General features: G+C 52.6%; 1 protein-coding gene across 2 annotated transcripts in view; it reads left to right on the forward strand.

Moving 5' to 3' along the window:
* Window positions 1–27,731, forward strand: part of cd82b (CD82 molecule b) — a 102,994-nt gene that overhangs the window by 2,981 nt on the left and 72,282 nt on the right. The window contains exons 1-2 of one of the 2 annotated variants that reach the window (XM_060838389.1): window positions 16,588–16,779; window positions 22,332–22,410. In XM_060838389.1, the coding sequence (XP_060694372.1) occupies window positions 22,348–22,410 (63 nt within the window). In that variant the 5' untranslated portion in view covers window positions 16,588–16,779; window positions 22,332–22,347. Of the gene's footprint in view, window positions 1–16,587; window positions 16,780–22,331; window positions 22,411–27,731 lie in introns of those variants that run through there. The other variant, XM_060838388.1, reaches the window with a different exon arrangement.

Below are 27,731 nucleotides of genomic sequence, written 5' to 3' on the forward strand. Positions count from 1 at the left end.
ATAACAGTTCGGGATCTGTCCGGGGGAACATTTCGGGATCTCTCTGGGGGAACAATTCAGGATCTGTCCAGGGGAGCAGTTCGGGATCTGTCTGGGAGAGCAGTTCGGGATCTGTCCGGGAGAGAAGTTCGGGATCTATCCAGGGGAACAGTTCGGGATCTGTCTGGGGGAACAGTTCGGGATCTGTCTTGGGGAATAGTTCAGGATTTGTCTGGGGGGACAGTCCGGCATCCATCTGGTGGAGAATTTCGGGATCTGTCTGGGGAAATAGTTTGGAATCTGTCCGGGGGAACAGTTCGGAATCTGTCCAGGGGAGCAGTTCGGTATCTGTCCGGGAGAACAGTTCGGGATCTCTCTGGGAGAACAGTTCAGGATCTGTCCGGGGGAACAGTTTGTGATCTGTCCAGGGGAGCAGTTCGGGATCTCTCTGGGGAAACAGTTCGGGATCTCCCCGGAGGAACAATTCGGGATCTCTCTGGCGGAACAGTTTGGGATCTGTCCAGGGGATCAGTTTGGGATCTGTCCGGGGGAACATTTCGGGATCTTTCTGAGGTAACATTTTGAGATCTGCCTGGGGGAACAGTTCTGGATCTCTCCGGGATAACAGTTCGGGATCTGTCCAGGGGAACATTTCGGGATCTCTCTGGGGGAACAGTTCGGGATCTCTCTGGGGGAACAGTTGAGGAACAGTTCGGGTACAGTCTGGGGGAACTGTTCGGGATCTCTCCAGGGGAACATTTCGGGATCTGTCCGGTGGAACAGTTCTGGATCTCTCTGAGATAACAGTTCGGGATCTGTCCGGGGGAACATTTCGGGATCTCTCTGGGGGAACAATTCAGGATCTGTCCAGGGGAGCAGTTCGGGATCTGTCTGGGAGAGCAGTTCGGGATCTGTCCGGGAGAGAAGTTCGGGATCTATCCAGGGGAACAGTTCGGGATCTGTCTGGGGGAACAGTTCGGGATCTGTCTTGGGGAATAGTTCAGGATTTGTCTGGGGGGACAGTTCGGCATCCATCTGGTGGAGAATTTCGGGATCTGTCTGGGGGAATAGTTTGGAATCTGTCCGGGGGAGCAGTTCGGTATCTGTCCGGGAGAACAGTTTGGGATCTCTCTGGGAGAACAGTTCGGGATCTCTCTGGGGGAACAGTTTGGGATCTGTCCAGGGGAACAGTTCGGGATCTCTCTGGAGAAACGGTTCGGGATCTGCCCAGGCAAATAGTTCGGGATCTGTCCAGGGGAACAGTTCGGGATCTGTAAGGGGGGAACAGTTTGGGATCTATCCGGGGGATCAGTTTGGGATCTCTCTGGAGGAACAGTTCAGGATCTCTCTGAGGGAACAGTTGAGGAACAGTTCGGGATCTGTCCGGTGGAACAGTTCTGGATATCTCTGAGATAACAGTTCGGGATCTGTCCGGGGGAACATTTCGGGATCTGTGCGGGAAAACAGTTCGGGCTCTCTCTGGGGTCGCAGTTCGGGATCTCTCTGGGGGAATAGTTGAGGAACAGTTCGGGATCAGTCCGGGGGAACTGTTCCGGATCTCTCCAGGGGAACATTTCGGGATCTGTCTGGTGGAACAGTTCTGGATCTCTCTGAGATAACAGTTCGGGATCTGTCCGGGGGAACATTTCGGGATCTCTCTGGGGGAACAATTCAGGATCTGTCCGGGGGAACAGTTCAGGATCTGTCCGGGAGAGCAGTTCGGGATCTGTCTTGGGGAATAGTTCAGGATTTGTCTGGGGGGACAGTTGGGCATCCATCTGGTGGAGAATTTTGGGATCTGTCTGGGGGAACAGTTTGGGATCTGTCCGGGGGAACAGTTCGGGATCTGTCCGGGGGAACAGTTTGGGATCTGTCCGGGGGAACATTTCGGGATCTGTGCGGGAAAACAGTTCGGGCTCTCTCTGGGGTCGCAGTTCGGGATCTCTCTGGGGGAACAGTTGAGGAACAGTTCGGGATCAGTCCGGGGGAACTGTTCCGGATCTCTCCAGGGGAACATTTCGGGATCTGTCCGGTGGAACAGTTCTGGATCTCTCTGAGATAACAGTTCGGGATCTGTCCGGGGGAACATTTCGGGATCTCTCTGGGGGAACAATTCAGGATCTGTCCAGGGGAGCAGTTCGGTATCTGTCCGGGAGAACAGTTCGGGATCTCTCTGGGAGAACAGTTCGGGATCTGTCCGGGGGAACAGTTTGGGATCTGTCCAGGGGAACAGTTCGGGATCTCTCTGGGGGAACAGTTTGGGATCTGTCCAGGGGAGCAGTTCGGGATCTCTCTGGGGAAACAGTTCGGGATCTGCCCCGGGGTACAGTTCGGGATCTGTCTGGGGAAACAGTTCAGGATCTCCCCGGAGGAACAATTCGGGATCTCTCTGGGGGAACAGTTTGGGATCTGTCCAGGGGATCAGTTTGGGATCTGTCCGGGGGAACATTTCGGGATCTTTCTGAGGTAAAACTTTGAGATCTGCCTGGGGGAACAGTTCTGGATCTCACCGGGATAACAGTTCGGGATCTGTCCAGGGGAACATTTTGGGATCTCTCTGGGGGAACAGTTCAGGATCCGTATGGGGGAACAGTTCGGGATCTGTCCGGGGGAACAGTTCGGGCTCTCTCTGGGGTCGCAGTTCGGGATCTCTCTGAGGGAACAGTTGAGGAACAGTTCGGGATCAGTACGGGGGCACTGTTCGGGATCAGTCCGGGGGAACAGTTCAGGATTTGTCCAGGGAAACAGTTCGGGATCTCTCTGGAGGAACAGTTCGGGATCTCTCTGGAGAAACGGTTCGGGATCTGCCCAGGCAAATAGTTTGGGATCTGTCCAGGGGAACAGTTCGGGATCTGTAAGGGGGGAACAGTTTGGGATCTGTCCGAGGGAACAGTTTGGGATCTCTCTGGAGGAACAGTTCAGGATCTCTCTGAGGGAACAGTTGAGGAACTGTTCGGGATCTGTCCGGGGGAACTGTTCATGATCTCTCCAAGGGAACAGTTCGGGATCTGTCCGGTGGAACAGTTCTGGATCTCTCTGAGATAACAGTTCGGGATCTGTCCGGGGGAACATTTCGAGATCTCTCTGGGGGAACAATTCGGGATCTGTCCGGGGGAACAGTTTGGGATCTCTCTGGGGGAACAATTCGGGATCTGTCCGTGTGAACGAATCGGGATCTCTCTAGGGGAACAGTTCGGGATCTGTCCAGGGGAAGTTCGGGATCTCTCTGGAGGAACAGTTCGGGATCTGTCCAGTGGAACATTTCAGGATTTGTCCGGGGAAACAGTTCGGGATCTCTCTGGAGGAACAGTTTGGGATCTCTCTGGGGGAACAGTTCAGGATTTGTCCAGGAGAACAGTTCAGGATCTGTCCGGGAGAACAGTTCGGGATCTATGCGGGGGAACAGTTCGGGATCTCGCTGGGGGAACAGTTCGGGATCTGTCTGGGTGAACGGATCGGGATCTCTCTGGAGGAACCATTCCGGATCTATTCCGGGGAACAGTTCAGGATCTGTCTGGGGGAAAGGTTTGGGATCTCTCCAGGGGAACAGTTCGGGATGTCTCTGGGGTTTCAGTTCGGGATCTGTCTGGGGGAACCGTTCGGGATCTGTCCGGGGGAACAGTTTGGGATCTCTCTGGGGAACAGTTCGGGATCCGCCAGGGGAAACACTTCGGGATCTGTCTGGCGGAGCAGTTCGGGATCTGTCCGGTGGATCAGTTCGGGATCTCTCTGGGGGATCAGTTCAGGATCTGTCCAGGGGGACAGTTCGGGATCCGTCCGGGGAAACAGTTTGGGAACTCTCTGGGGGAACAGTTTGGGATCTGTTCGGGGGGAACAGTTCGGGATCTGTCCAGGGGAGCAGTTCGGGATCAGTCCGGGAGAACTGTTTGTGGATCTCTCTGGAGGAACACTTCGGGATCTGTCTGGGGTAACAGTTCGGGATCTCACTGCGGGAACAATTTGGGATCTCTCTGGGGCACAGTTGAGGATCTGCCCGGAGGAACCGTTCGGGATCTCTCTGGGGGAACAGTGTGGGATCTCTCCGGGGGAACAGTTCAGGATCTATCCGGAGGAACAGTTCGGGATCTCTCTGGGGGAACAGTTCGGGATCTGTTCGGAGGAACAGTTCAGGATCTGTCCGGGGGAACAGTTCGGGATCTGTCCGGGGGAACAGTTTGGGATCTTTCCGGGGGACAGTTCAGGATCTGTCCAGGGTAACAGTTCGGGATCTCTCTGGGGGAACAGTTTGGGATCTGTCCGGAGGAACAGTTTGGGATCTGTCCGGGAGAACTGTTCGGGATCTGTCTGGGGGAAAAGTTTGGGATCTGTCTGGGAGAACATTTTGGGATCTGCCCGGAGGAACCGTTCGGGATCTATCCGGGGGAACAGTTCGGGATCTGTCCAGGGGAACAATTCTGGGTCTTCACAGGGTAACAGTTCGGGATCCGCCCGGGGAAACACTTTGGGATGTGTCTGGGGGCACAGTTCAGAATCTCTCTGGGGGAACCATTCCGGATCTATCCGGGGGAACAGTTCGGGATCTGTCTGGGGGAAAAGTTTGGGATCTCTCTGGAGGAACAGTTCGGGATCTCTCTGTGGGAACCGTTCCGGATCTGTCTGGGGGAACCATTCCGGATCTATCCGGGGGGAACAGTTCGGGATCTGTCCAGGGGAGCAGTTCGGGATCAGTCCGGCAGAACTGTTTGGGATCTCTCTGGAGGAACAGTTCAGGGTCTGTCCGGGGGAACAGTTCGGGATCTGTCTGGGGGACCAGTTCGGTATCTGCCCGGGGGACAGTTCGGGATCTGTCCGGGAGAACTGTTTGGGATCTCTCTGGAGGAACAGTTCAGGATCTGTCTGGGGGAACAGTTCGGGATCTCTCCAGGGGAACTGTTCAGGATCTGTCCGGAGGAACAGTTTGGGATCTCTCTGGTGGAACAGTTCAGGATCTGTACGGGGGATCAGTTCAGGATCTCTCTGGGGGAACATTTCGGGATTTGTCCAGGGGGACAGTTCGGGATCAGACCGGGGGAACTGTTCGGGATCTCTCTGGGTAAGCAGTTCGGGATCTCTCTGGGGGAACAGTTCGGCATCTGCCCAGGGGAACTGTTCGGGATCTGCCCGGGGGAATAGTTCTGGATCGCTCTGGGATAACAGTTCAGGATCTGTCCGGGGGAACATTTCAGGATCTCTCTCTGGGGGAACAGTTCGGGATCTCTCTGGGTAAGCAGTTCGGGATCTTTCCGGAGCAACAGTTCGGGATCTGCCCAGGGTAACAGTTCGGGATCTCTCTGTGGCATAGTTCAGAATTTGCCCGGAGGAACAATTCGGGATCTCTCTGGGGAACCGTTCGGGATCTCTCTGGGGGAACAGTTCGAGATCTCTCTGGGGGAACAGTTCAGGATCTCTCTGGGGGAACAGTTCGGGATCTCTCTGGGGGAACAGTTCGGAATCTGTCCGGGGAAACAGTTCGGGATATGTCTGGGGGAAGAGTTCGGGGCCTGTCCAGGGGAATAGTTCGGGAACTCTCCGGGGGAACAGATCGGGATCTGTCCAGGGGAACAGTTTGGGATCTCTCTGGGGCACAGTTGAGGATCTGCCCGAGGAACCGTTCAGGATCTCTCTGGGAGAACAGTTCGGGATCTGCCCGGGGGAATAGTTCGGGTCTCTCTGGGTTAACAGTTCATAATTTTTCCGGGAAAACAGTTCGGGATCTGCCCGGGGAACAGTTCGGGATCTGTCGGGAGGAACATTCGGGATCTCTATGGAGGAACAGTTCGGGATCTGTCCAGGGGAACAGTTCGCGATCTGTCCGGGAGAACAGTTCGGGATCTGTGCGGGAGATCAGTTCGGGTTCTCTCTGGGGGAACTGTTCCGGATCTGCCCAGGCAAACAGTTTGGGACCTCACTAGGGGAACAGTTCGGGATCTGTCCGGGTGAACGGATCGGGATATCTCTGGGGATACAGTTCGGGATTTGTCCGTGTGAACAGTTCGGGATCTGTCTGGGGGAACAGTTCGGGATATGTCCGGGGGAACGCTTCGGGATCTGTCCGTGGGAACAGTTCGGGATCTCTCAGGGGCACAGTTGAGGATCTGCCCGGAGGAACCGTTCGGGATCTCTCTGGGAGAACAGTTCGGGATCTGTCTGGGGGAGCAGTTCGAAATCTGTACGGGGGAACAATTCAGGATCTCTCTGGGGGAACAGTTCGGGATCTGTCCAAGGGAACAGTTCGGGATCTCTCTGAAGGAACAGTTCGGGATCTGTTTGGGGTTACAGTTCGGGATCTGTCTGGGGGAACTGTTCGGGATCTGTCCGGGGGAACAGTTGGGGATCTCTCTGGTGGAACAGTTCGGGATCTCTCCGGGGGAACAGTTCTGCATCTCTCCGTGTGATCAGTTCTGGATCTGTCCTGGGGAACTAGTCAGGATCTCACTGCGGGAACAGTTCGGGATCTGTCTGGGGGAACAGTTCGGGATCTGTCCAGGGGAACAGTTCGGGATCTCACTGCGGGAACAGTTCGGGATCTCTCTGGGGCACAGTTGAGGATCTGCCTGGAGGAACCGTTCGGGATCTCTCTGGGGGATCAGTTTGTGATTTGTCTGTGTGAACAGTTCGGGATCTGTCCGGGGGAACAGTTCAGGATCTCTCTGGGGGAACAGTTCGGGATCTCTCTGGAGGAACAGTTCGGGATCTATCTGGGGGAACAGTTCGGGATCTGTCCGGGGGAACGCTTCGGGATCTGTCCGTGGGAACAGTTCGGGATCTCTCAGGGACACAGTTGAGGATCTGCCCAGAGGAACAGTTCAGGATCTCTCTGGGGAACCGTTCGGGATCTTTCTGGAGGAGCAGTTTGGGATCTGCCCAGGGGAATAGTTCTGGATCTCTCTGGGATAACAGTTTGGGAAATGTCCGGGGGAACATTTCGGGATGTCTCTGGGGGAACAGTTCGGGATCTTTCTGGGTAAGCAGTTCGGGATCTTTCTGGGGTAACAGTTCGGGATCTGCCCAGGGTAACAGTTCGGGATCTCTCTGTGGCATAGTTCAGGATTTGCCCGGAGGAACAGTTCGGAACTCTCTGGGGGATCAGTTTGGGATCTCTCTGGGGGAACAGATCAGGATCTGACTGGGGGAACAGTTCGGGATCTGTCTGGGGGAAACAGTTCGGAATCTCTCTGGGGGAACAGTTCGGGATCTGTCCGGGGAAACAGTTCAGGAGTTGTCCGTGGGAACAGTTCGGGATCTGTCTGGGGGAAGAGTTCGGGATCTGTCCAGGGGAATAGTTCGGGAACTCTCCGGGGGAACAGATCGGGATCTGTCCGGGGGAACAGTTCGGGATCTCTCTGGGGAACAGTTTGGGATTTGTCCGGGAGAACAATTTGGGATCTCTCTGGGGGAACAGTTCGGGATCTCTCGGGTGGATCAGATCGGGATCTCTCTGGGGGAACTGTTCAGGATCTGCCCAGGCAAACAGTTCGGGATCTCTCTGGGTAAGCAGTTTGGGATCTGCCTGGGGGAGCGGTTTGGGATCACTCTGGGGAACTGTTCCGGATCTGTGCGGGGGATCAGTTCGGAATCTCTCTGGTGGAACAGTTCGGGATCTCTCTGGGGGAACCGTCACGGATCTACCCAGGCAAACAGTTCGGGATCTCTCTGGAGGAACAGTTCGGGATCTCTCTGGGGGAACAGTTCAGGATCTGTCTGGGGGAACAGTTCGGGAACTCTCCGGGGGAATAGTTTGGGATCTGGAGAGGGGCAACAGTTCGGGATCTGTCTGAGAAACAGTTCGGGAACTCTCCGGGGGAACACTTCGGGATTGGTCTGGGCTGACAGTTTGGGATCTCTCTGGGGTCGCAGTTCGGGATCCCTCTGGGGGAACCGTCACGGATCTACCCAGGCAAACAGTTCGGGATCTCTCTGGAGGAACAGTTCGGGATCTCTCTGGGGGAACAGTTCAGGATCTCTCCGGGGGAACAGTTCGGGATCTGTCCGGGGAAACAGTTTGGTATCTCTCTGGGGGAACAGTTCGGGATGTGTCCGGGGTAACAGTTCGGGATCTGTCTGGGGGAACAGTTTGGGATCTGTCCGTGGGAACGATTCGGGATTTCTCTGGGGGAACTGTTCGGAATCTGTCTGGGGGAACAGTTCGAGATCTGTCCGGGTGAACAGTTCTGGAGTTGTCTGGGGTAACAGTTCTAGATCTCTCCGGGGGAACAGTCCGGGATCTGTCCAAGGGAACAGTTCGGGATCTGTCCGGGGGAACAGTTCAGGAACTCTCTGGGGGAACAGTTTGGGGTCTGCCCGGGGAAACAGTTCAGAATCTGCCCGCAGGAAGAATTCGGGATCCGTCCGGGTGAAGAGTTCGGGATCTGCCCTGGAGATCAGTTCGGGATCTGTCTGGGGGATCTGTTCGGGGTGTCTCTGGGAGATCAGTTTGGGATCTCTCTGGGGGATCAGCCTCGTCCCAACAGTGCAGTGTCAGTGTGGTATTCCCACAGTGGGAGTTGTGTTTGGAGCTCCCTGCACATTGTGCATGTACATGCACTTTTATCCTGCTTTCACATTCCTATTAATCTTCCGAATCCACTCTTGTCTACAGCAGCACGGCTTCCTCCTCGCGTTTATCCAGTGCTGTCCTTACCCAGTTTAGTCCTCTTTTTTCCTGGCGTACACCCGCTCAATGCCACACTGAACCCCCCTTCCCAAGGTCCCTGCCACCTGTCCAGGCTTGTTGAGGTCAATCACATTCTGAGAGGCTGCTGCCTTTCCTTACCCCCTTGACCATCCACTGATCCTCATTCCCCTCCTACTCTAACCCTCACTGAGGGTACTCTGGAGATTAGAGTCGGATTTTTGTATCACCCTCTGCAAAGCCTGAAAATCAGAATTTCGACCCATCAGTATCCCCCCAGCTTGTGTTGTCCGAGCTGAGGTGGAGAACGGGAAAGTAGAGTGTGAGACTAAACCAACTGCAAAACGTTCCGAAGGAGATTGAGCAAGACATGTGTCCTTCCGGTCAGAAAGAGGGATTTCTAATCGGATCAAAGACTGGGCTGACAACCAACACACACACTTGCATTCAGTGTTTCCAACAAATGATACGAATACATAGCAGAAAGGTTGGGGAACACAGGCTTTGGGGAGAGTGGGGAACCGTAGGAAATGTTGGGAATTGAAGCCTGACAAACCCCCAGGGCCTGGATCCCAAAGTACTTAAGGAAGTGCCCTCAGAAATACTAGATCATCTTCCGAGATTCTCCCGAGCCTGGAGCAGGTTGGAGGGTAACTAATGTAACGCCTCTATTTACAAAGCCAGGGTGGGGGGAAAAGCCAGGTATTCTAGAGCAGTCATCTTGATGTTGGCAGTGGGAAAGTTGCTGGAGTCCCGTTATATGAGAATGAATAGCTGAGCATTTGGGAATCAGTAGCAGGATCAGACAAAGTGAGTGTGGATTAACATGTGGGAACCATACTTGATCAATCCACCAGAATCCTTCAAGGATGAAAGTCATCAAGTTGATGGGGGTGAGCGGTGGATGTGGTTTATGTGGAATTTAAGAAGGCTTTGACAAAATCCCACATAAGAGATGAGCGTGTAAAGTAAAAACACATGGGATCGAAGCTAATATATTGAGATCATAAGATGTAGGAGCATGATTAGGCCATTTGGCCCATCGGGCCTTTTCCACCATTCACTCATGGCTAATATGTTTCTCAACCCCACTCTCCTGCCTTCTCCCTGTAACCTTTGATCCCCTTTCTAATCTATCTCTGTCTTAAATACACTCAATGGCTTTGCCGCAGTACATTGTGGAGACAATGATTTCCCCAGGTTCACCACCCGCTGGCTGGAGAAAGTCCTCATCATCTCAATTCTAAAGGGTATCCCTTTGGACCTTAGCCTCTCCTCGGAAACATCTTCTCCGGTGATTTCAGTGAGGGAACTCAGATTTGCAGATGACACAAATTTGGGAGAGAGGGTGAGCTGTGAGGCAGAGGCTTCAGTGTAATTTGAACCAGTTGAGTGAGTGAGTAAATGTAGATAAATGTTGGTCGGTAAAACAGGAACACAAATTATTATCTGAATGTCTCAGAGAGAGAATGTGCAAAGAGTCCTGATGCTGAAGAAGAGTATCTAGGTGCAGCAGACAGGAAAAAAAGGCAAGTTGGCCTTCATACGGAGAGGATTCAGGTACAATTCTACAGGTGAGACCACACCTGGAGCACTGTGTGCAGTCTTGGTCTCCTTGCCTGAGGAAGAATGTTCCGGCAATGGAGGGAGTGCAGTACGGGGATTACCAGGCTGGTTGCTAACTCCGCGGGACTTATAGAGGAGCAGAGGCTGCACTGATCAGGATTATACTCACTGGAGTTCAGAATAAATGTGGGTAGGTAAAACAGGAATACAAATTATTGTAGGTGGCACAGTGGTTAGCACTGTTGCCTCACAGCGCCAGAGACCCGGGTTCAATTCCCAACTCAGGCGACTGACTGTGTGGAGTTTGCACGTTCTCCTCGTGTCTGCGTGGGTTTCGTCCGGGTGCTCCGGTTTCCTCCCACAGTCCAAAGATGTGCGGGTCAGGTGAATTGGCCATGCTAAATTGCCCGTAGTGTTAGGTAAGGGGTAAATGTAGGGGTATGGGTGGGTTACGCTTCGGCGGGTCGGTGTGGACTTGTTGGGCCGAAGGGCCTGTTTCCACACTGTAAGTAATCTAATCTAATCTAAAAATTCAGGAGAGGATCTCCATAAGATCCACACAGGACTGGAGTTGGTAGATGCAGGAGAGATGTCAGGGGGGGCCCAGAACTCAGGGTCACGGTCTAAGGTTGCGGTGGAAGTATTTGGACTGAGATGAGGAGAGGTTATTTTTCACTCCGAGAATGGTCAGCCCTGTCAAATTCTCTGCCACAGAAAGCAGTTGAAGCCAAAATCTGATATGATTTGAAGAAGGAGTTGGGGCTGTAGCACTGAGGCTAAAGGGATCAACAGACATGGGGGAGAACGCAGGAACTATCAAGCAGCTTATTGAGTTGGATAGTCAGCCGTGATCCTAATGAATGGGGGAGCAGGCTCGGAGGGGCTGAATGGCCCTCCTCCTGCCCCTCTTTTCCATGTTTCTATGTACCGTACCCTCTGGAATTCTGTCTGCCTCCTGCAGGATATTCTACCCCCACTCCACGATGCCCAGTCCCCTGGCAATAAGGAGGCAAAATGCCATGTTGGGTTTGCAGTTCTAGTTGCATCAGTTCTTCCTGCCCACGTGAATTTCCTGCTGGGAATCTGTGCTTGTTGCTCCCTATCCTCCCCACTCCCTTGCCAATTGGGATCAGATCCTTTGTGAGTAGCGTTCTCCTTTAGGGTCAGTCAGGGCTGGTCTCTCTGTGCCTGGTAACCATGGAGACGATATTAAAGGCGAGCTGAGCCTGTGTGAGGTGAGTCCTATCCATGCTGCCGTGGAGGAAGGCGGGAATACCGACCCACCTGGCCCAAGGCAGCCTCTCCCAGCATCAGCCCTGCTCATGGTGGGAATCTCTCAGACACTGCCTCTGGGAATGTCCCTCCACTCCCTCGCCATGCTCCTTTCAGTCCTGGGACAGGAGCAGCCCCTGTGGCGGTTCCCGCAATCCCAAACCTTGGAGGGCCATATGTCCCGACGAAGAAGCCAAATGGAGTCGGGGAAATTCAGGGCGGGTGCAAAGAAATCCGAAAATCTCCGGTGGGGGGGGATGCGTGTTAATGGAAACGCTACCAGCCATTGCAGCCTCCTTCCTGAACAGCTCTCCCTCAGAACAGCTCAGACCAGCCTGGCTCAGCTCAGCTTAGCCCAGCTCGGCTGGGTAAGGCCGGGCTGTTGCCGGTGTGGCGTTAGGGCGCAGCAGAAGTGACCGAGGCCAGGAAGGAGGAATTCCGAGATGCTGAGGGTTGAGTTTTGATGAATCGCTGACGCGATGAGGAAGAGCGCAGGAAGTAAGAAGTTCCACTTTCCAGGGGTGCCCTCTTAGAATGAGTCAGCTGGAGTATTTTTAATCAGGGATCATGGGGGGAAGTAACAGGAGAAACGTGACCGAAAGTGAGAGGATTACTGAGCAGAGACGGTGGGTTCGAGTGGCCCCCTGTGTGAGGGTGCGATGTTTCCGGGTTATTAGTGTGTGGCTGGAGTGCAGATGTATTCAGGAAATGAATGACAGTGTTTGGTGCACCCATTGGATCTGAACACAGAATTCTTCAAAGGCTAAAAGTCATTGAGTTGATGGGAGCGAGCCATGGATGTGGTTTATATGGAATTTAAGACAAAAGGGATTAGCGTGGAAAATTAAAGCACATGGGATTGGGGCAAATATATTGAGATCATAAGATCGAGAAGCAGGATTAGGCCATTTGGCCCATCCAGCCTGTTCCACCATTTGCTCATGGCTGGTATGTTTCTCAACCCCACTCTCCTGCCTTCTCTCTGTAACCCTTTGATCCCCTTTCCAAAAAAAGACCCTATCTATCTCTGACACGCTCAATGCTGTGGCCTCCACATCCTTCGGTGGCAGTGAGTTTCACAGATTCCCCACCCTCTGGTTGGAGAAATTCCTCCTTATCTCCGTTCTAAAGAGTTGCCCCTTCACTCTGAGGCTGTGCCTTCAGCTCCTCGTCTCTCTGACCCACGGAAATCTCACCTGCACAACCCACACAATCCAGGCCCCTCTGGAGTCTGTAAGTTTGATTGAGATTTCCCCCTCTCATCCTTCATGAAGGATAGACCCAGAGTCCTCTACTGTTCCTCAAGTGACAAGCCCTTCATCCCCGGGATCATTCTTGGGAATCACCTCTCGAACCCTTCCTTGGATAGAAGGCCTAAAACTGATCACCATATTCCAAATCCTGGTCAGATCCTACCCAGCCTCAGCAGGACGTCCCTGCTCTTAAATTCTAACCATTACCAAGTGAATGCAAACATTTAATTTGCCTTCCTAATTGCAAACGGTGTGTGCGTAAGTGGAAAAGCTACCAAACATTGCAGCTTCCTTTCTGGACAGCTGTCCCTCTGCCCAGCCCAGCCTAGCTCAGCTCAGCTCAGCCCAGCCCAGCCCAGCTCAGCCCAGCTCAACCCAGCACAGCCCAGCCCAGCCCAGCCCAGCCCAGCTCAGCCCAGCCCAGCCCAGCTCAGCCCGGCCCAGCCCAGCTCAGCCCAGCCCGGCACAGCTCAGCTCAGCTCAGCCCAGCCCAGCCCAGCCCAGCCCAGCCCAGCCCAGCTCAGCCCAGTCCAGCCCAGCCCAGCCCAGCTCAGCCCAGCCCAGCCCAGCTCAGCCCAGCCCAGCTCAGCCCAGCCCAGCCCAGCTCAGCTGAGGGGTGACCTGATAGAGGTTTATAAAATCATGAGGGGCATGGATAGGGTAAATAGACAAGGTCTTTTCCAAAGGGTGGGGGAGTCCAGAACTAGAGGGCATAGGTTTAGGGTGAGAGGGGAAAGATATAAAAGAGACCTCAGGGGCAATGTTTTCACACAGAAGGTGGTACGTGTGTGGAATGAGCTGCCAGAGGAAGTGGTGGAGGCTGGTACAATTGCAACATTGAAGAGGCATTTGGATGGGTATATGAATAGGGAGGGTTTGGAGGGATATGGGCCGGATGCTGGCAGGTGGGACTGGATTGGGTTGGGATATCTGGTCGGCATGGATGGGTTGGACCGAAGGGTCTGTTTCCATGCTGTACATCTCTATGACTGATGTATGAGCAGAGATAGAGTTAGTTAGGAGTGTATTCACTGGAATTTGGCAGGACGAGTGGGGAGCTCATAGAAGCCAGAAAAAACTCTAGCGGGACTCTTCAGGGTAAACACAGGAAGGATATCCCAATGACTTGGGGAACAACACTTCAAAATCTAAGGATATGGAGGAACTATTTTGGACTGGGCTGGGAAGGAATTTGTTTCCTCAGAGTGGGGAACCTGTGGAGCTCTGAGCCACAGAAAGCAATTGAGGCCAAAACATCGAACCCGTTCACAAAGGGCTTCAGTGGGGGGTTTGGAGAGAATGCAGGAACAGGGGGCTGAGATAGATGATCAGCCATGGTCACTTTGAATGGAGTAGTAGGGCCTGAAGGGCCAAATGGCCCACTGATCCAATTCTCTGTTTTGGCCTCTCCTCGGTGTCCATTTTTATCTTCTTGCTTGTTGGAACACCTTGGAATGCTGTTTTGGTGTTCAAGGTGCTATACAAATACAGTTGCTATGAAGCCACGTTGTTTGGATCCAAGCCGCCCCTAGTCTGGGCGACATTAATGTTTCGAGCTGGATGCACAGGGGCCCGGAGAGATCCCAGCCCAGCTCAGCAGCTTGTCCCACCCATGGGAATGTCACCCAGAGGAACATTATTCAGGCCCCCTCCTGCCCTGAGGCTGGGCACGGTCTGATCTCTCACTGTGCCCTCTGAGATTGTAAGCACCCTTTCCATATGCCCATCACCCTCCTGCATTGGTGAGGCAGGAGGTAACAACAGAGAAAGGACAGAGGTTTCAGCTGAGGAATGGGCATCAAGAGCAGGGGGACAGCCTGTACCTAGTGTTATCCCAAGGCTGCTGCAGGGCCAGCTCACATCCATTGGCACTCAGTGACCGCTGGTCAGTCCGGGCCTTGTATCCGAGAAAGAGGTTCCCACTGAGGAATTAGGAACCCTTCAGGGTTGTCTCTGCTTTAAGGCCCCTGCTCAAACTGCCTTAGCTGACAACAGCTCAACTGTTTAGACCTTAGCAACATTCCTGATGAAGGCCCGAAACGTCGATTCTCCTGCTCCTCGGATGCTGCCTGACCTGCTGTGCTTTTCCAGCAACACGCTCTCAACTCTGATCTCCAGCGTCGGCAGCCCTCACTGTCCCCTAGACTGTAGCAACAGTCAGCCCTGACACTGTCCTCGCTCAGCAAGGTGACTGACCTCAGGCACTCTGCCTCAGTGAAAATCTCATCAGGATCTCACAGTTTGGGCGTGAATTGGAATAGCCCCTTAGCAACACTGTTATGTTACTGAGACTCTGGGACAACGCAGTGAAAGGGATTACTGGCTGGAGTAGGAATGGCTTCATTTTACTCAATCAGACAGCTACCTGCCTGGGTCTTTGGGACCTTGTAGGTCTCAGATACAAACCATCCAAACCCACTCAACAACATGTTGGCCGTGGGGAAGGGATCAAGTCAGGGGGCTGTTTACAAAGTAGGTGGCTTTTGGCTCCTGGAGTATTCACTGATACCAGGTAACAAAGGGAGGTCAGAGTTCAATACAGGCTATCAATTGGAGGGCATTGAGATGGGGATGTTGAAGAGGTACAGTGTATAAAGACCCAGAGACAGGTAGATGTGCTTGTGGTGAGGTGGGACACTGAGAGACTGTGAGGAAGGTGATTGGTGGATTAATCAATGATAAAACTGTAAGACTGTTGGCCTGGAGGGAATTTCTGTTCCTGACATTTCTGGTGTTCTTCCACAAATCCTGGGCAGTCAGTGCTGAGGATCTGAGACTGCACCAACAGATCACTCTCGATTATAGATCCCTGGTGGAACAAGGTCAGTAACACAGAGGTAACAGCTGTGAGGAGAGATTGGACCAACTTGGTTAGTTTTCACTTGAATGGTGAAGGATGAGCCAGTGGACCCCAGTCTGATCCCAGGTCACTGGTTGGATCCCTGATGGACTAAGACCTGAGATGACCCCAGTTCCCAGGTCACTGTGGATGGATCCCTGATAGCGAAGGGGCTATCAGGATGTATGAACCAGCCGGGTGGTGAAGCCAGGCTCTGGCCTGGAGTTGAGTGATGATGTGGGATTGCCAGTGTTGGACCGGGATGGGCAAGGTCAGAAGTCCCACGACACCTGTTCTAGTCCAACAGGTTTATTTGAAGCCACAAGCTCTCACAGCACTGCCCCTTCATCAGGTCAGGCATCCTGGTCCACAACAGGCAGCATTGCCGAGCAGAAACTGAGAGCCAAGTTCTGTCCCCATGGAGATGGCCGTCGGGTCATGGCAGCACAGTTCCGTATCTGGAAACCCTTCCATCCTGCCCTGCTGTGTTTGACACCATCATCTTGCTAACTTGTTATGATCTCTTGACCTCTGTACAGTTTTGGATTGCTTGTTACTTTGGTTAGACCCTCAAATTGTGACCCTTAGACCTATCGTGTTATTCCAGCCATTTGGTTTGTCCGCAGCACCAACTTAGTTTTGGTTTTTTTTGTAATTATAGGCATCAAAGGCCATCCCTTCACTTGTTACTTGGCCCTGTTTACACTTTACTCACACCATTTGTACCATCTTTTGATCTTTCTGCCTGGAAATTCTGTGTCTGTGTGCTTCTCTTCATCTGACCTAACAAAGGGGCAGCGCTCTGAAAGTGTGTGATTTCAGAGAAAGCTGTTGGACTATAAGCTGGTGGAGTGGGGAAAAGTGAGGCTGGGGACAGGGAAGTGACCTTGCCCAATCTCTGAGGTGTGAGGGAGGGTGAGCTGGGAATCCCTGGAGATTTGCAGCAGTGGGGAGGGTGGTCAGTGTGGCACAGCAGCAAGGAGAGGGCACCTTCTGCTTACACCCAGACTCTCTGTATGCAGTCAGACTGAAGGAGCAGGAAGCACACAACACGTATAGCCAAAGCTGAGAACTCTCTGTCGAACAGATGTGTGTTTCACTTCAGCTGAGGAACATTAACTCCTGGCACAGCTCAGATTTGACTCTGAAATCAGCCCGGCGTGATACACAGTCTGTGACAGGAGCCTGCTGTTTCTAACTGCTCTTCACTTGAATGTCCTTTCTGCTGAGCCCAGTCGGTGAGTAGGTCATTGACCGTGTGCTACAGGTTTCTGTTAGTTCTCTCTCAGACCATCCCCTCCCTCCCCAGAACCATCATATTATCCCCTCCCCCAACCAGTGTCTCCAAGACAGTCTGCTGTTGTAAGACAAACAGGAAGTGGTTAGAAACTACTGAGAGTTAAACCGTGCTGCTTACAAGAACAATCTGACAGAGTGAGTGTGTGTGTCTGAATATGTGTGTCTGTGTGTGTGTATGTGTCTGTGTGTGTGTGCTTGTGTCTGTGTGTGTGTCTGTGCGTGTGTGTATGTGTCTGTGTGTCTGTGTGCGCGCGTGTGTCTGTGTGTGTGCACGTGTGTGGGCGCGCACATGTGTGTGTGTCTGTATGTATGTGTCTGAGTGTGTGTGAGTGTGAGTATGTGTCTGTGTGTGCCTGTGTGTGTGTGTGTACTTGTGTCTGTGTGTGTGTATCTGTCTGTGTGTGACGATTCTACACCGTCCGACCTATCTCACTTGTTGCTATCAAGTTAATTTCATTTCTTACTAACAAGTTAATGTAGCCCCTCTTCTCATCTGTCTTTCCTTTCAATATGGCGTGTATCCTTGGATATTTAGTTCCCTGCCCTGACTCCTGTCCAGCCATAACTCTGTGATACCCACAACATCGTACCTGCCAATTTAATCTGTGTTACAAGCTCATTTACCTTATTTTATACACTGCGTGCATTTAAATACAATACCCTCAGTCCTGAATTGTCTGTCCCTCCCCTTCCCATAGTTGTCCCTTTGTCTGCTGTGCCTGAAGTTAGATTCCTGACCTTTCCATACTCTCTGTCCAATAACTTGTTCTGCAAACTTTAATGACCTCTGCTCTCCATCCACAACCAACCACCCCACCCCAACTTTCTTCCATCATTCTCCATGTGACTAAAGCCCCTCTCTCTCACTCCTTAATGTAAAGCCCTTTCCACAGCCCTGGATATGCAATTCTCCAGGACGCTGGAGCCAGCAGGCTCCACTTGGAGCCTGTCCCATCCAATCCCGATCCCAGTCCCTGCTCCGGTCTCACTCCGATCTCAATCCCTGCTCCGGTCTAACCGGGAGCCCGATCCCGGTCCCTGCTCCGGTCTCCCTCAGATCCTGGTTCCTGCTCCAATCTAACCCCAATCCTGATCGTGGTCTCTGTTCTGGTCAAACAAAGATCCCGATCCCTGTCCCGGTCTAAATGTGATCCCTGACCCTGCAGGGATTCCTTGGTTTGTATGGGAATATCAGTCTATTCTGTTCTCAGTTTGTGTGGAAGGAATCTGGGAGATTGGGGTTCCCAGTCGGAATGCTGCCTGGGTCTCTCAGAGAGACACTGAGTGGTTCCAGACCTCAGTCATATCCAGGGTGCTGCCTTATTAATGGTTGAACCTCTCGAGTGAATTTATTGCGATGTTTACACGACACACTGTCTTTCCTGGCTGTTTGCCTAGCCCTTGCTGTTTTGATGGTTTGCTTGCTAGGTTTCATAGCAGTAAACACAGTGACAGTGATGTCATGCCCCCTTGAGAGTGTGGATCGTGCTGTGTAATTCTCCCCAGGGGCTGTGCCTTGTCACAGTAACAGGCCTTGACTGGACTTCTCAAGGAGATGCCCTGTGATTGGCTGACATCGCGTGGTCTGCTGCCCCTGCAGTGGGTAATGTGCCACCGTGGAGACTGCCCCCTGGAGAATCTGCTGTTTTACAGCTCACTCAGTGATGACCCTGTCCCCAACAAAACACGCACCCTCCGTTACAGTCCCGGGAGATCCTTAGGCATTATTCTCTGTCAGGCGGGAATCCATCGTGTGGTGTGGCCCTCCTCAGGCTGGCGAAGGTGACCACCTTCATGAAAACATCCGGCCTGTATTTTCTGGGGCTATTTGGCCCATTGAGTCGACCAGGCCTAGATGGTGCCTTGTTGGCTCTAATTAAAGGAGGTGACTGGGAGAGCTGAGTAGGTCTGGCCACGTTTGTGAAGAGACATCGGAGTTAACATTTCAGGTCCGGTGACCCTTCTGAGCTGTGGTGTTGGGTGGGGCACTTGCCCATTTTTGAAGCTGGTGGTATTTCAAGAAGGTCAACCCGTGTGATACGCATTGTGTGTGGGGGGCGGGGGGGAGGGGGGTGCAGTATATTGGCTGCAGAGTCTTAGAGCTGGAGAGCTCACTGACAGGTCGGGCTCCCTCCACTGCACCTTCCCTTGTCAGGAGTACTCCTGGAGTTGAGAGGCTGGCTCCTTGTCCAATCTGCCCCGTCACGAATGCCCATGGCCTTACAACCCCTGAAGGGACTCCATTATCGCTCTATCCTTCACCCTCTGCTGTCATACTGTCACCCCACTCCTCTGATTTCCATGGTGACCGTTCTCCTGGTTTTGAGAGTGGGTGTAGTTTAACAGCTGGTTGTAGGCACCGGTTTGAAGCAACACACTTGTATTTCCTGTCTGCTGCAGCTCTTAGAGTCATAGAGACGTACAGCACAGAAACAGACCCTTCGGTCCGACTCGTCCATGCTGACCAGATATCCCAACCTAATCTAGTCCATTTGTCATTCGCTCAGCCTCACTGCCTACCTGCTCGGCCTCGCTACCTACCTGCTCGGCCTCGCTGCCTACCTGCTCGGCCTCGCTGCCTACCTGCTCGACCTCGCTGCCTACCTGCTCGGCCTCGCTACCTACCTGCTAGGCCTCGCTGCCTACCTGCTAGGCCTCGCTGCCTACCTGCTCAGCCTTGCTACCTACCTGCTAGGCCTCGCTGCCTACCTGCAAGGCCTCGCTGCCTACCTGCTCAACCTCGCTGCCTACCTGCTCGGCCTCGCTACCTACCTGCTCGGCCTCGCTGCCTACCTGCTCGGCCTCGCTACCTACCTGCTCGACCTCGCTGCCTACCTGCTCGGCCTCGCTACCTACCTGCTAGGCCTCGCTGCCTACCTGCTCGGTCTCGCTGCCTACCTGCTCGGCCTCGCTACCTACCTGCTCGACCTCGCTGCCTACCTGCTCGACCTCGCTGCCTACCTGCTCGGCCTCGCTACCTACCTGCTCGACCTCGCTGCCTACCTGCTCGACCTCGCTGCCTACCTGCTCGGCCTCGCTACCTACCTGCTCGGCCTCGCTGCCTACCTGCTCGGCCTCGCTACCTACCTGCTCGACCTCGCTGCCTACCTGCTCGGCCTCGCTACCTACCTGCTAGGCCTCGCTGCCTACCTGCTCGGTCTCGCTGCCTACCTGCTCGGCCTCGCTACCTACCTGCTCGACCTCGCTGCCTACCTGCTCGACCTCGCTGCCTACCTGCTCGGCCTCGCTACCTACCTGCTCGACCTCGCTGCCTACCTGCTCGACCTCGCTGCCTACCTGCTCGACCTCGCTGCCTACCTGCTCGGCCTCTCTACCTACCTGCTCGACCTCGCTGCCTACCTGCTCGGCCTCGCTACCTACCTGCTCGACCTCGCTGCCTACCTGCTCGACCTCGCTGCCTACCTGCTCGACCTCGCTACCTACCTGCTCGACCTCGCTGCCTACCTGCTCGACCTCGCTGCCTACCTGCTCGGCCTCGCTGCCTACCTGCTCGACCTCGCTGCCTACCTGCTAGGCCTCGCTGCCTACCTGCTCGGCCTCGCTACCTACCTGCTCGGCCTCGCTGCCTACCTGCTCGGCCTCGCTACCTACCTGCTCGACCTCGCTGCCTACCTGCTCGGCCTCGCTACCTACCTGCTAGGCCTCGCTGCCTACCTGCTCGGTCTCGCTGCCTACCTGCTCGGCCTCGCTACCTACCTGCTCGACCTCGCTGCCTACCTGCTCGACCTCGCTGCCTACCTGCTCGGCCTCGCTACCTACCTGCTCGACCTCGCTGCCTACCTGCTCGACCTCGCTGCCTACCTGCTCGGCCTCGCTACCTACCTGCTCGGCCTCGCTGCCTACCTGCTCGGCCTCGCTACCTACCTGCTCGACCTCGCTGCCTACCTGCTCGGCCTCGCTACCTACCTGCTAGGCCTCGCTGCCTACCTGCTCGGTCTCGCTGCCTACCTGCTCGGCCTCGCTACCTACCTGCTCGATCTCGCTGCCTACCTGCTCGACCTCGCTGCCTACCTGCTCGGCCTCGCTACCTACCTGCTCGACCTCGCTGCCTACCTGCTCGACCTCGCTGCCTACCTGCTCGACCTCGCTGCCTACCTGCTCGGCCTCTCTACCTACCTGCTCGACCTCGCTGCCTACCTGCTCGGCCTCGCTACCTACCTGCTCGACCTCGCTGCCTACCTGCTCGACCTCGCTGCCTACCTGCTCGACCTCGCTACCTACCTGCTCGACCTCGCTGCCTACCTGCTCGACCTCGCTGCCTACCTGCTCGGCCTCGCTGCCTACCTGCTCGACCTCGCTGCCTACCTGCTAGGCCTCGCTGCCTACCTGCTCGGCCTCACTACCTACCTGCTAGGCCTCGCTGCCTACCTGCTCGGTCTCGCTGCCTACCTGCTCGACCTCACTACCTACCTGCTAGGCCTCGCTGCCTACCTGCTCGACCTCGCTGCCTACCTGCTAGGCCTCGCTGCCTACCTGCTCGACCTCGCTACCTACCTGCTAGGCCTCGCTGCCTACCTCCCCGCCCTCACACCCATCTCCCCGCCTGTTTGCTGTCTCTGTCTGCTCCCCCCCCTCCCCCCAACCGTGTCTCTCTATTTCTCTCGGATTGATGTTTTCCTCTGTTGTTTCACACACTCCCCCTCAGTCCAACCCTTCAGTAACACCGTGTTTCTCCTTTTCCTGACCCCTCCCTGACCTCTTACGCTGTCTGTCAGCACAATCTCTGTCTAACAGCGTTAAAAATCACACAACACCAGGTTATAGTCCAACAGGTTTATTTGGAAGCACTAGCTTTCGGAGTACAGCTACCTGATGAAGGAGCGTCGCTCCGAAAGCCGGTATGCTTCCAATTAAACCTGTTGGACTATAACCTGGTGTTGTGTGATTTGTAACTTTGGACACCCCAGTCCAAAACCGGCATCTCCAAATCAGTCTGACAGGATTGGGTGTGGATGATTGTATCAATATCTTGCTGCAGTCTGGTGCGCTCTCTCTCTCTCTCTCTCTCTCTCTCTGAGCGTGACTCAATCTCACAGTATCCATTTTCTCCATCCAAAGTGTGGGTCACCGTGACACTTCCTAACAACTCACACCTTCACCCATCCACCAGCTCCACTGAAAAGCTCCTCCTCTGAACATCTCATTGCCTTTCGCTGCTCTCAATTCTCCTTTCTAATCCTAATTCGCAATGACACAGGTGGAAGGCCAGGCTGGGCCGGACCCCAGGCTGAGGGCGAACAGCTCTCCTACAGAAAACCCAAAGCTGTTTAATTGTGAAGTTAAGAAGCTTATGCTGGATCTAGTTGCTTTTTTTTAATGAGCTGCCTGCTGATTTTAAGAGCCTGGCTGTTTTTCACGCTGCCATTAACAGCCTGTTTAATTGGATATCAGTTCACTGTGTTCTGGAATGTTCTGAAGGATGGAGATGGATTTTAGTCTGAATAATGTTTCTGTTTCTGTCTATTCTCAGAGGCTGTTGGAAAACCATGGGAAAAGGCTGCATTAAAGCCACTAAGTACTTTCTGTTCCTCTTCAATCTCCTGTTCTTCGTGAGTATAACATTTCTCCGTTTTAATGAAGACCGAGTGAAGCAACATTCTCAGTAACATTTGTTTGGAAAAGCAGGGTTTTCAGCTCCTGCACACCTTCTGAGGTTCCATTGGCCTGTCTTTGTAAATATCCTCCCTCCACTTGGATTTAGGTTTGCAGTTCCTGAGTACATTTACCTGTGGGGCTGAGGGACGATGCTGGGTCCCCATGTTTAGTAAAGAGGAGAGTCAAACAATGTCTCGCCCTATTAGATTCTGTCAACCTTCATATTAGTTACCGGAGCATTTTGCATTTACCTTTTCACCATCCTCAGGGCCTGTTTCGTGGCTTTCTGCGTTATTCCCAATCCATTAGATTAAGTATTCTTAGTACGTCTGATGCTATCCTTACAAAATATTACAGCTCGTGAGGTGACCATCAATCTCGTCCTCCCCAGTGATGAGAGAGGCCAGCACATCAGCGCAAAAAGATAAGGTTGAAGAATTCGCAGCAATCTCCAGCCAGAAGTGCTGAGTGAATGGTCCATCTTGGCCTCTTCCATTGACCCCCAAGCATTACAGATACCAGTTGTCAGCCAGTTCGATTCCCGTGATATCAAGAAATGGTTGGGAGACGCTGAATACTGCAGAGGCTGCAGGTCCTGACAACATTCTGGCAATAGTACTGTTCCAAGAGGCAGTCACACCCCTGTGATTAACGACCTCTGTTTTGGTCAGTGGCTAGGGATAGGACAACACCACTAGTGTGGCAGGTAGAGGGATGCAAGAGCTAGTACTGAAAGAACGTCAACTCTTGAATTTGTCTAACAGGTTTGAGATTTGTGCTACTGCACAGATGAGATTGGTGACTATAGGGAGGATGGGCAAACTCATCATAGAACCGTGGTACAGGGAGCTATTAAAGATGGGAGAGGAAATTGTAATTAGGGATAGTATCGTCAGAGAAATAGACATTGTTTTCTTTGACCAGGATTGGAAGCCCCAAAGCTGTGGTGCCTTCCCAGTTCAGGATATATCATCTGGAATGCAGAGGAATGTGAACTGGAAGGAGAAAGATCCAGTTGTTGTGGTCCATACAATGTGGGTAGAAAGAGGTTCCGCTGAGGGAATATGAGCAGCTAGGGGTTTAATTAAAAATCAAAACTAAACAGATTATAATCTCTGGATTACTATCTGAGCCATGAACACGTTGGCACAGGGTCAACAGGATTAAAGAGATAAACACATGGCTTAAAGACTGGTGTGGGAGAAACGGGGTTGAATTTATGGGACATTGGCGCAAGTACTGGGGAAGGAGGGAGCTGTTCCAATGGATCATGCTGGGACCAGAGTTGTTGTTATGCACCAGAGCAGACCACCCCCCCCACCAAATTATTTTAAGAAGGTAGCCTAGACCCTAATGTTTTCTTCCTTTTAAAGGCAAATATGGAGTGCCTGTTCCAGGTGCGTTACAACTGGTCAGACTACTTGACATTTAGCAAAACACACATTATTTAAATACTGCAGTTAAAAATACACTCATAGAAAGAGGAACTTAGAATAACTTAGCTGTTTGGAAACTCAACAGAACAATAGTTACAGTAAAGATTAGTAAATAACTGTTTGAATATCGTAACATCCCATAAACACACCCCTTTGGCAAAAAAGACAAATTTAGGCACAGATTCTCTCATGGAGAAAGTGAAGTCTGCAGATGCTGGAGATCAGAGCTGAAAATGTGTTGCTGGAAAAGCGCAGCAGGTCAGGCAGCATCCAAGGAACAGGAGAATAGACGTTTCGGGCATAAGACCTTCCTGAAGAAGGGCTCATGCCCGATTCGTCGAATCTCCTGCTCCTCGGATGCTGCCTGACCTGCTGCGCGTTTCCAGCAACACATTTTCATCACAGATTGTCTCATACAGTTCTCCAAACCAGGAGGGAAAAATAAACGTCAAGAGAAAATTCAGAGAGAGTAGCAGCCAGGAGACATTCAGTGAAGTTCCCAACTCTGGTGAGACCCCAACAGCTTCCGGTATTACTGAGAAACCAAAACCCAGGCAATTCCGATCTGTGAGAGCTGGCCACACCCATCCAGACTGTAAAACTAAAGGTGTTTCCACTGTCCCAGACTGCTCAGAACCTCTGCCTTACAACCTCTCCTCCAAATAAAAGCCAGGACAAAATACCCTTTAAAGCCATAGCCTTGTCACAGCCTTGGCGAACTGCATAACTGGGGCTTTAAACCGAACATTGGGGCGGGTGGGTTAAGGTGCATGGACGATTATGGGAACAGTCAGAGGAAGGGAGGGCTCAGCAGACATTATTAAAGTTTCATCACAGGTAATAGGACAGAGAGTATGGAAAGGCTCAGGAATCTAACTTCAGGCACAACAGGTAACAGGGTAACTATGGGGGGGGTGGGGGCAGTTAATACAGGACTGTGGGCGTTGTACTTAAACGTGCACAGTATATGAAACGAGATCGATGAGCTTGTAGCACAGATTGAAACTGGCAGGGGATATCACAGAGATGTGGTTACAAGGGGATCAGGGCTGGGAGCTCAATATCCAAGGATACAATTCCTACTGAAAGGATGGGGGGCGGGGGGGGGGGGGGATTGGGGCTGCTTTGTTAGTAAGAAATGAAATCAAATTGATAGCAAAAAGTCATATAGAGTCAGAAAGTGTAGATTCTGTGTGGGCTGAAAATGTGTTGCTGGAAAAGCGCAGCAGGTCAGGCAGCATCCAAGGAGCAGGAGAATCGACGTTTCGGGCATGAGCCCTTCTTCAGAAATTCTGTGTGGGTAAAGTTGGGGAACCGCAAAGGTAGAAAGACCTTGCTGCGTATAGGCCTCCTAAAAGTATTCAGGATGTGGGGAAGGAGATAGAAAATTCAAGTAACAAAGGCACCACCGCAATATGCTGGCAGACTGGGAAAATCACGTTGGTAGTGGATCTCAACAAAAGGAACATGTGGAATGTCTACAAGATTTTCTTTGGAGCAGCTTGTGGTAGACCTTACTATTGAAGAGGTAATCCTGGATTTGGTGATATGTAATGAGGCAGTATTGAGAAGGGAGCTTACGGTTTAGGAACCCCCTAGGGGGCAGTGCCCATCATATGACAGAATTAATTCTGCAGCTACCTGATGAAGGAGCGTCGCTCCGAAAGCTAGTGCTTCTAAATAAACCTGTTGGACTGTCACCTGGTGTTGTGAGATTTTTAGCTTTGTCCACCCCAGTGCAACACTGGCTCCTCCACATCATAAAAGGAAAGCGATAGGCGAGAGTGGACATTGGAGCACAGGAAAATGAGGCTGGAGAGGCAGTGAAATGGCAGGGGAACAGAGTCGGTGCTTTGTGTCAGTTTTCCCAGTGGATGACACCAGCAGCATAGCAGAACTTCAAAAGGGTCAGGGGGCAGAGGTGAATGTAGTGACCATCACTAAGAAGAGGGTGGTGGAGAAGCTGAAAGCTCTGAAGGGGGATAAATCGCCCAGATCAGTTGGACTATACCCCAGAGTTCTGACGGAGACAGCTGAGGAGACGGTAGCGGCGTTGGTGAGGATTGTTCTGGCATCAGTGGAGTCAGGCAAAGTCCCCGAGGACTGGAAAATGGCTCATGTAACACCCCTGTTTAAGGAGGGAGGGAGGCAGAAGACAGGAACCTATAGGCTGGTTATAGCCTGACCTTGGTTATTGGTAAGATTTGAGAGTCCATTATTCAGGACGCGATTCAGGAGTACTCGGGCACATGTGGTAACATTGGACTGAATCAATGTGGCTTTGTCAAGGGAATGTCATGCCTGATAAATCTGTGAGAATCCTCTGAGGAGATAATAAGCAAGTTAGACAGAGGAGAGCCAGTGAAAGTGATCTATTTGGATTTCCAGAAGGTGCTGCACAAGAGGCTGCTAATTGAGATAACGTGGTGTTGGGGCAAGGTAGTGGAATGGACAGAGGACTGGCTGGCTGACAGAAGACAGAGTAGGGATAAAGGATGGCAGCTGGTGACTAGTGGAGTTTCTCAGGACTCCGTGGTGAGATCACAACTGTTCACGTTATACATTAACAATGTGGACAAGAGAACTGAGGGAGGCTTTGCTACGTTTGTAGATGAGCTAGAGGCAGTTTTGAGGAAATAGGGAGACTGCAGAAGGACTTGGAGAGCGGGCAAAGAATGTCAGATGGAATATATTGGGGAAAGTGAGGGGTTATGCACTTTGATCGGAAGAATAGAGGTGTAGACTATTTTCTTAAAAAAGGCAAAGGCTTCAGAAATGTGAAGCACAAAGGGACTTTGGAATCCTAATTTCAGGGCTCTCTTCAGATTAATATGAAGGTTCAGTTGGCAGTTCAGTCAAATGTAATGTTTGGATTCATTTCAAGAGGACTCGAATGCAAGAGCAGGGATGTGCTGCTGAGGGTGTATAAGGCTTGGGTCAGACTGCATTCGGAATGTTGTCAGGAAGTCTAGGCTCTGGATCTAAAGAAGGTTGTGCTGGCCTTGGTAGGGGGTCCAGAGGAAATGTACAGGAATGATCCCGGAGATGAAGGGCTTGTCATATGAGGAGCGATGGACGACTCTGGGTCTGTACTCGATGGAGTTTAGAAGGATGAGGGAGAGGGGGATCTGATACAGAATACTGAGAGGCCTGGATAGAGTGGTCATGGAGATGATGTTTCCACAAGTAGGAGAGACCAGGACCCGAGGGTACAGCCCCAGTCTGAAGGGTTGGTCCTTGAGAACGGAGATTAGGAATTTCGGCAGCAAGAGGGTGATGAACCTGTGGAACTCACTGCTACCGAGGGCTGGGGCGGCCAAGTCACTGCGTGCATTTAAGACCAGGATAGATACCGTTTTTTTCCTCTCCCGACGTCCCCAACAGCATCCTTCCACCGACACTCTCATTCGTTTGGCTGAACTAATCCTCACCCTTAACAATTTCTCCTTTGAATCCTCCCACTTCCTCCAGACCAAAGGGGTAGCCATGGGCACCCGTATGGGCCCCAGCTATGCCTGTCTCTTTGTTGGCTATGTAGAACAGTTGATCTTCTGTAATTACACCGGCACCACTCCCCACCTCTTCCTCCGCTACATTGATGACTGCATTGGCCCCACCTCGTGCTCCCGCGAGGAGGTTGAGCAATTCATCAACTTCACCAACACATTCCACCCTGACATTAAATTTACCTGGACCATCTCTGCTACCTCTCTCCCCTTCCTGGACCTCTCCATCTCCATTAATGACGACCGACTTGACACTGGCATTTTTTACAAACCCACCGACTCCCACAGCTACCTGGATTACACCTCTTCCCACCCTACCTCTTGCAAAAATGC

The sequence above is a fragment of the Hemiscyllium ocellatum genome, chromosome 18 (genome assembly GCF_020745735.1).
Source record: "Hemiscyllium ocellatum isolate sHemOce1 chromosome 18, sHemOce1.pat.X.cur, whole genome shotgun sequence".
NCBI lineage: Eukaryota > Metazoa > Chordata > Chondrichthyes > Orectolobiformes > Hemiscylliidae > Hemiscyllium > Hemiscyllium ocellatum.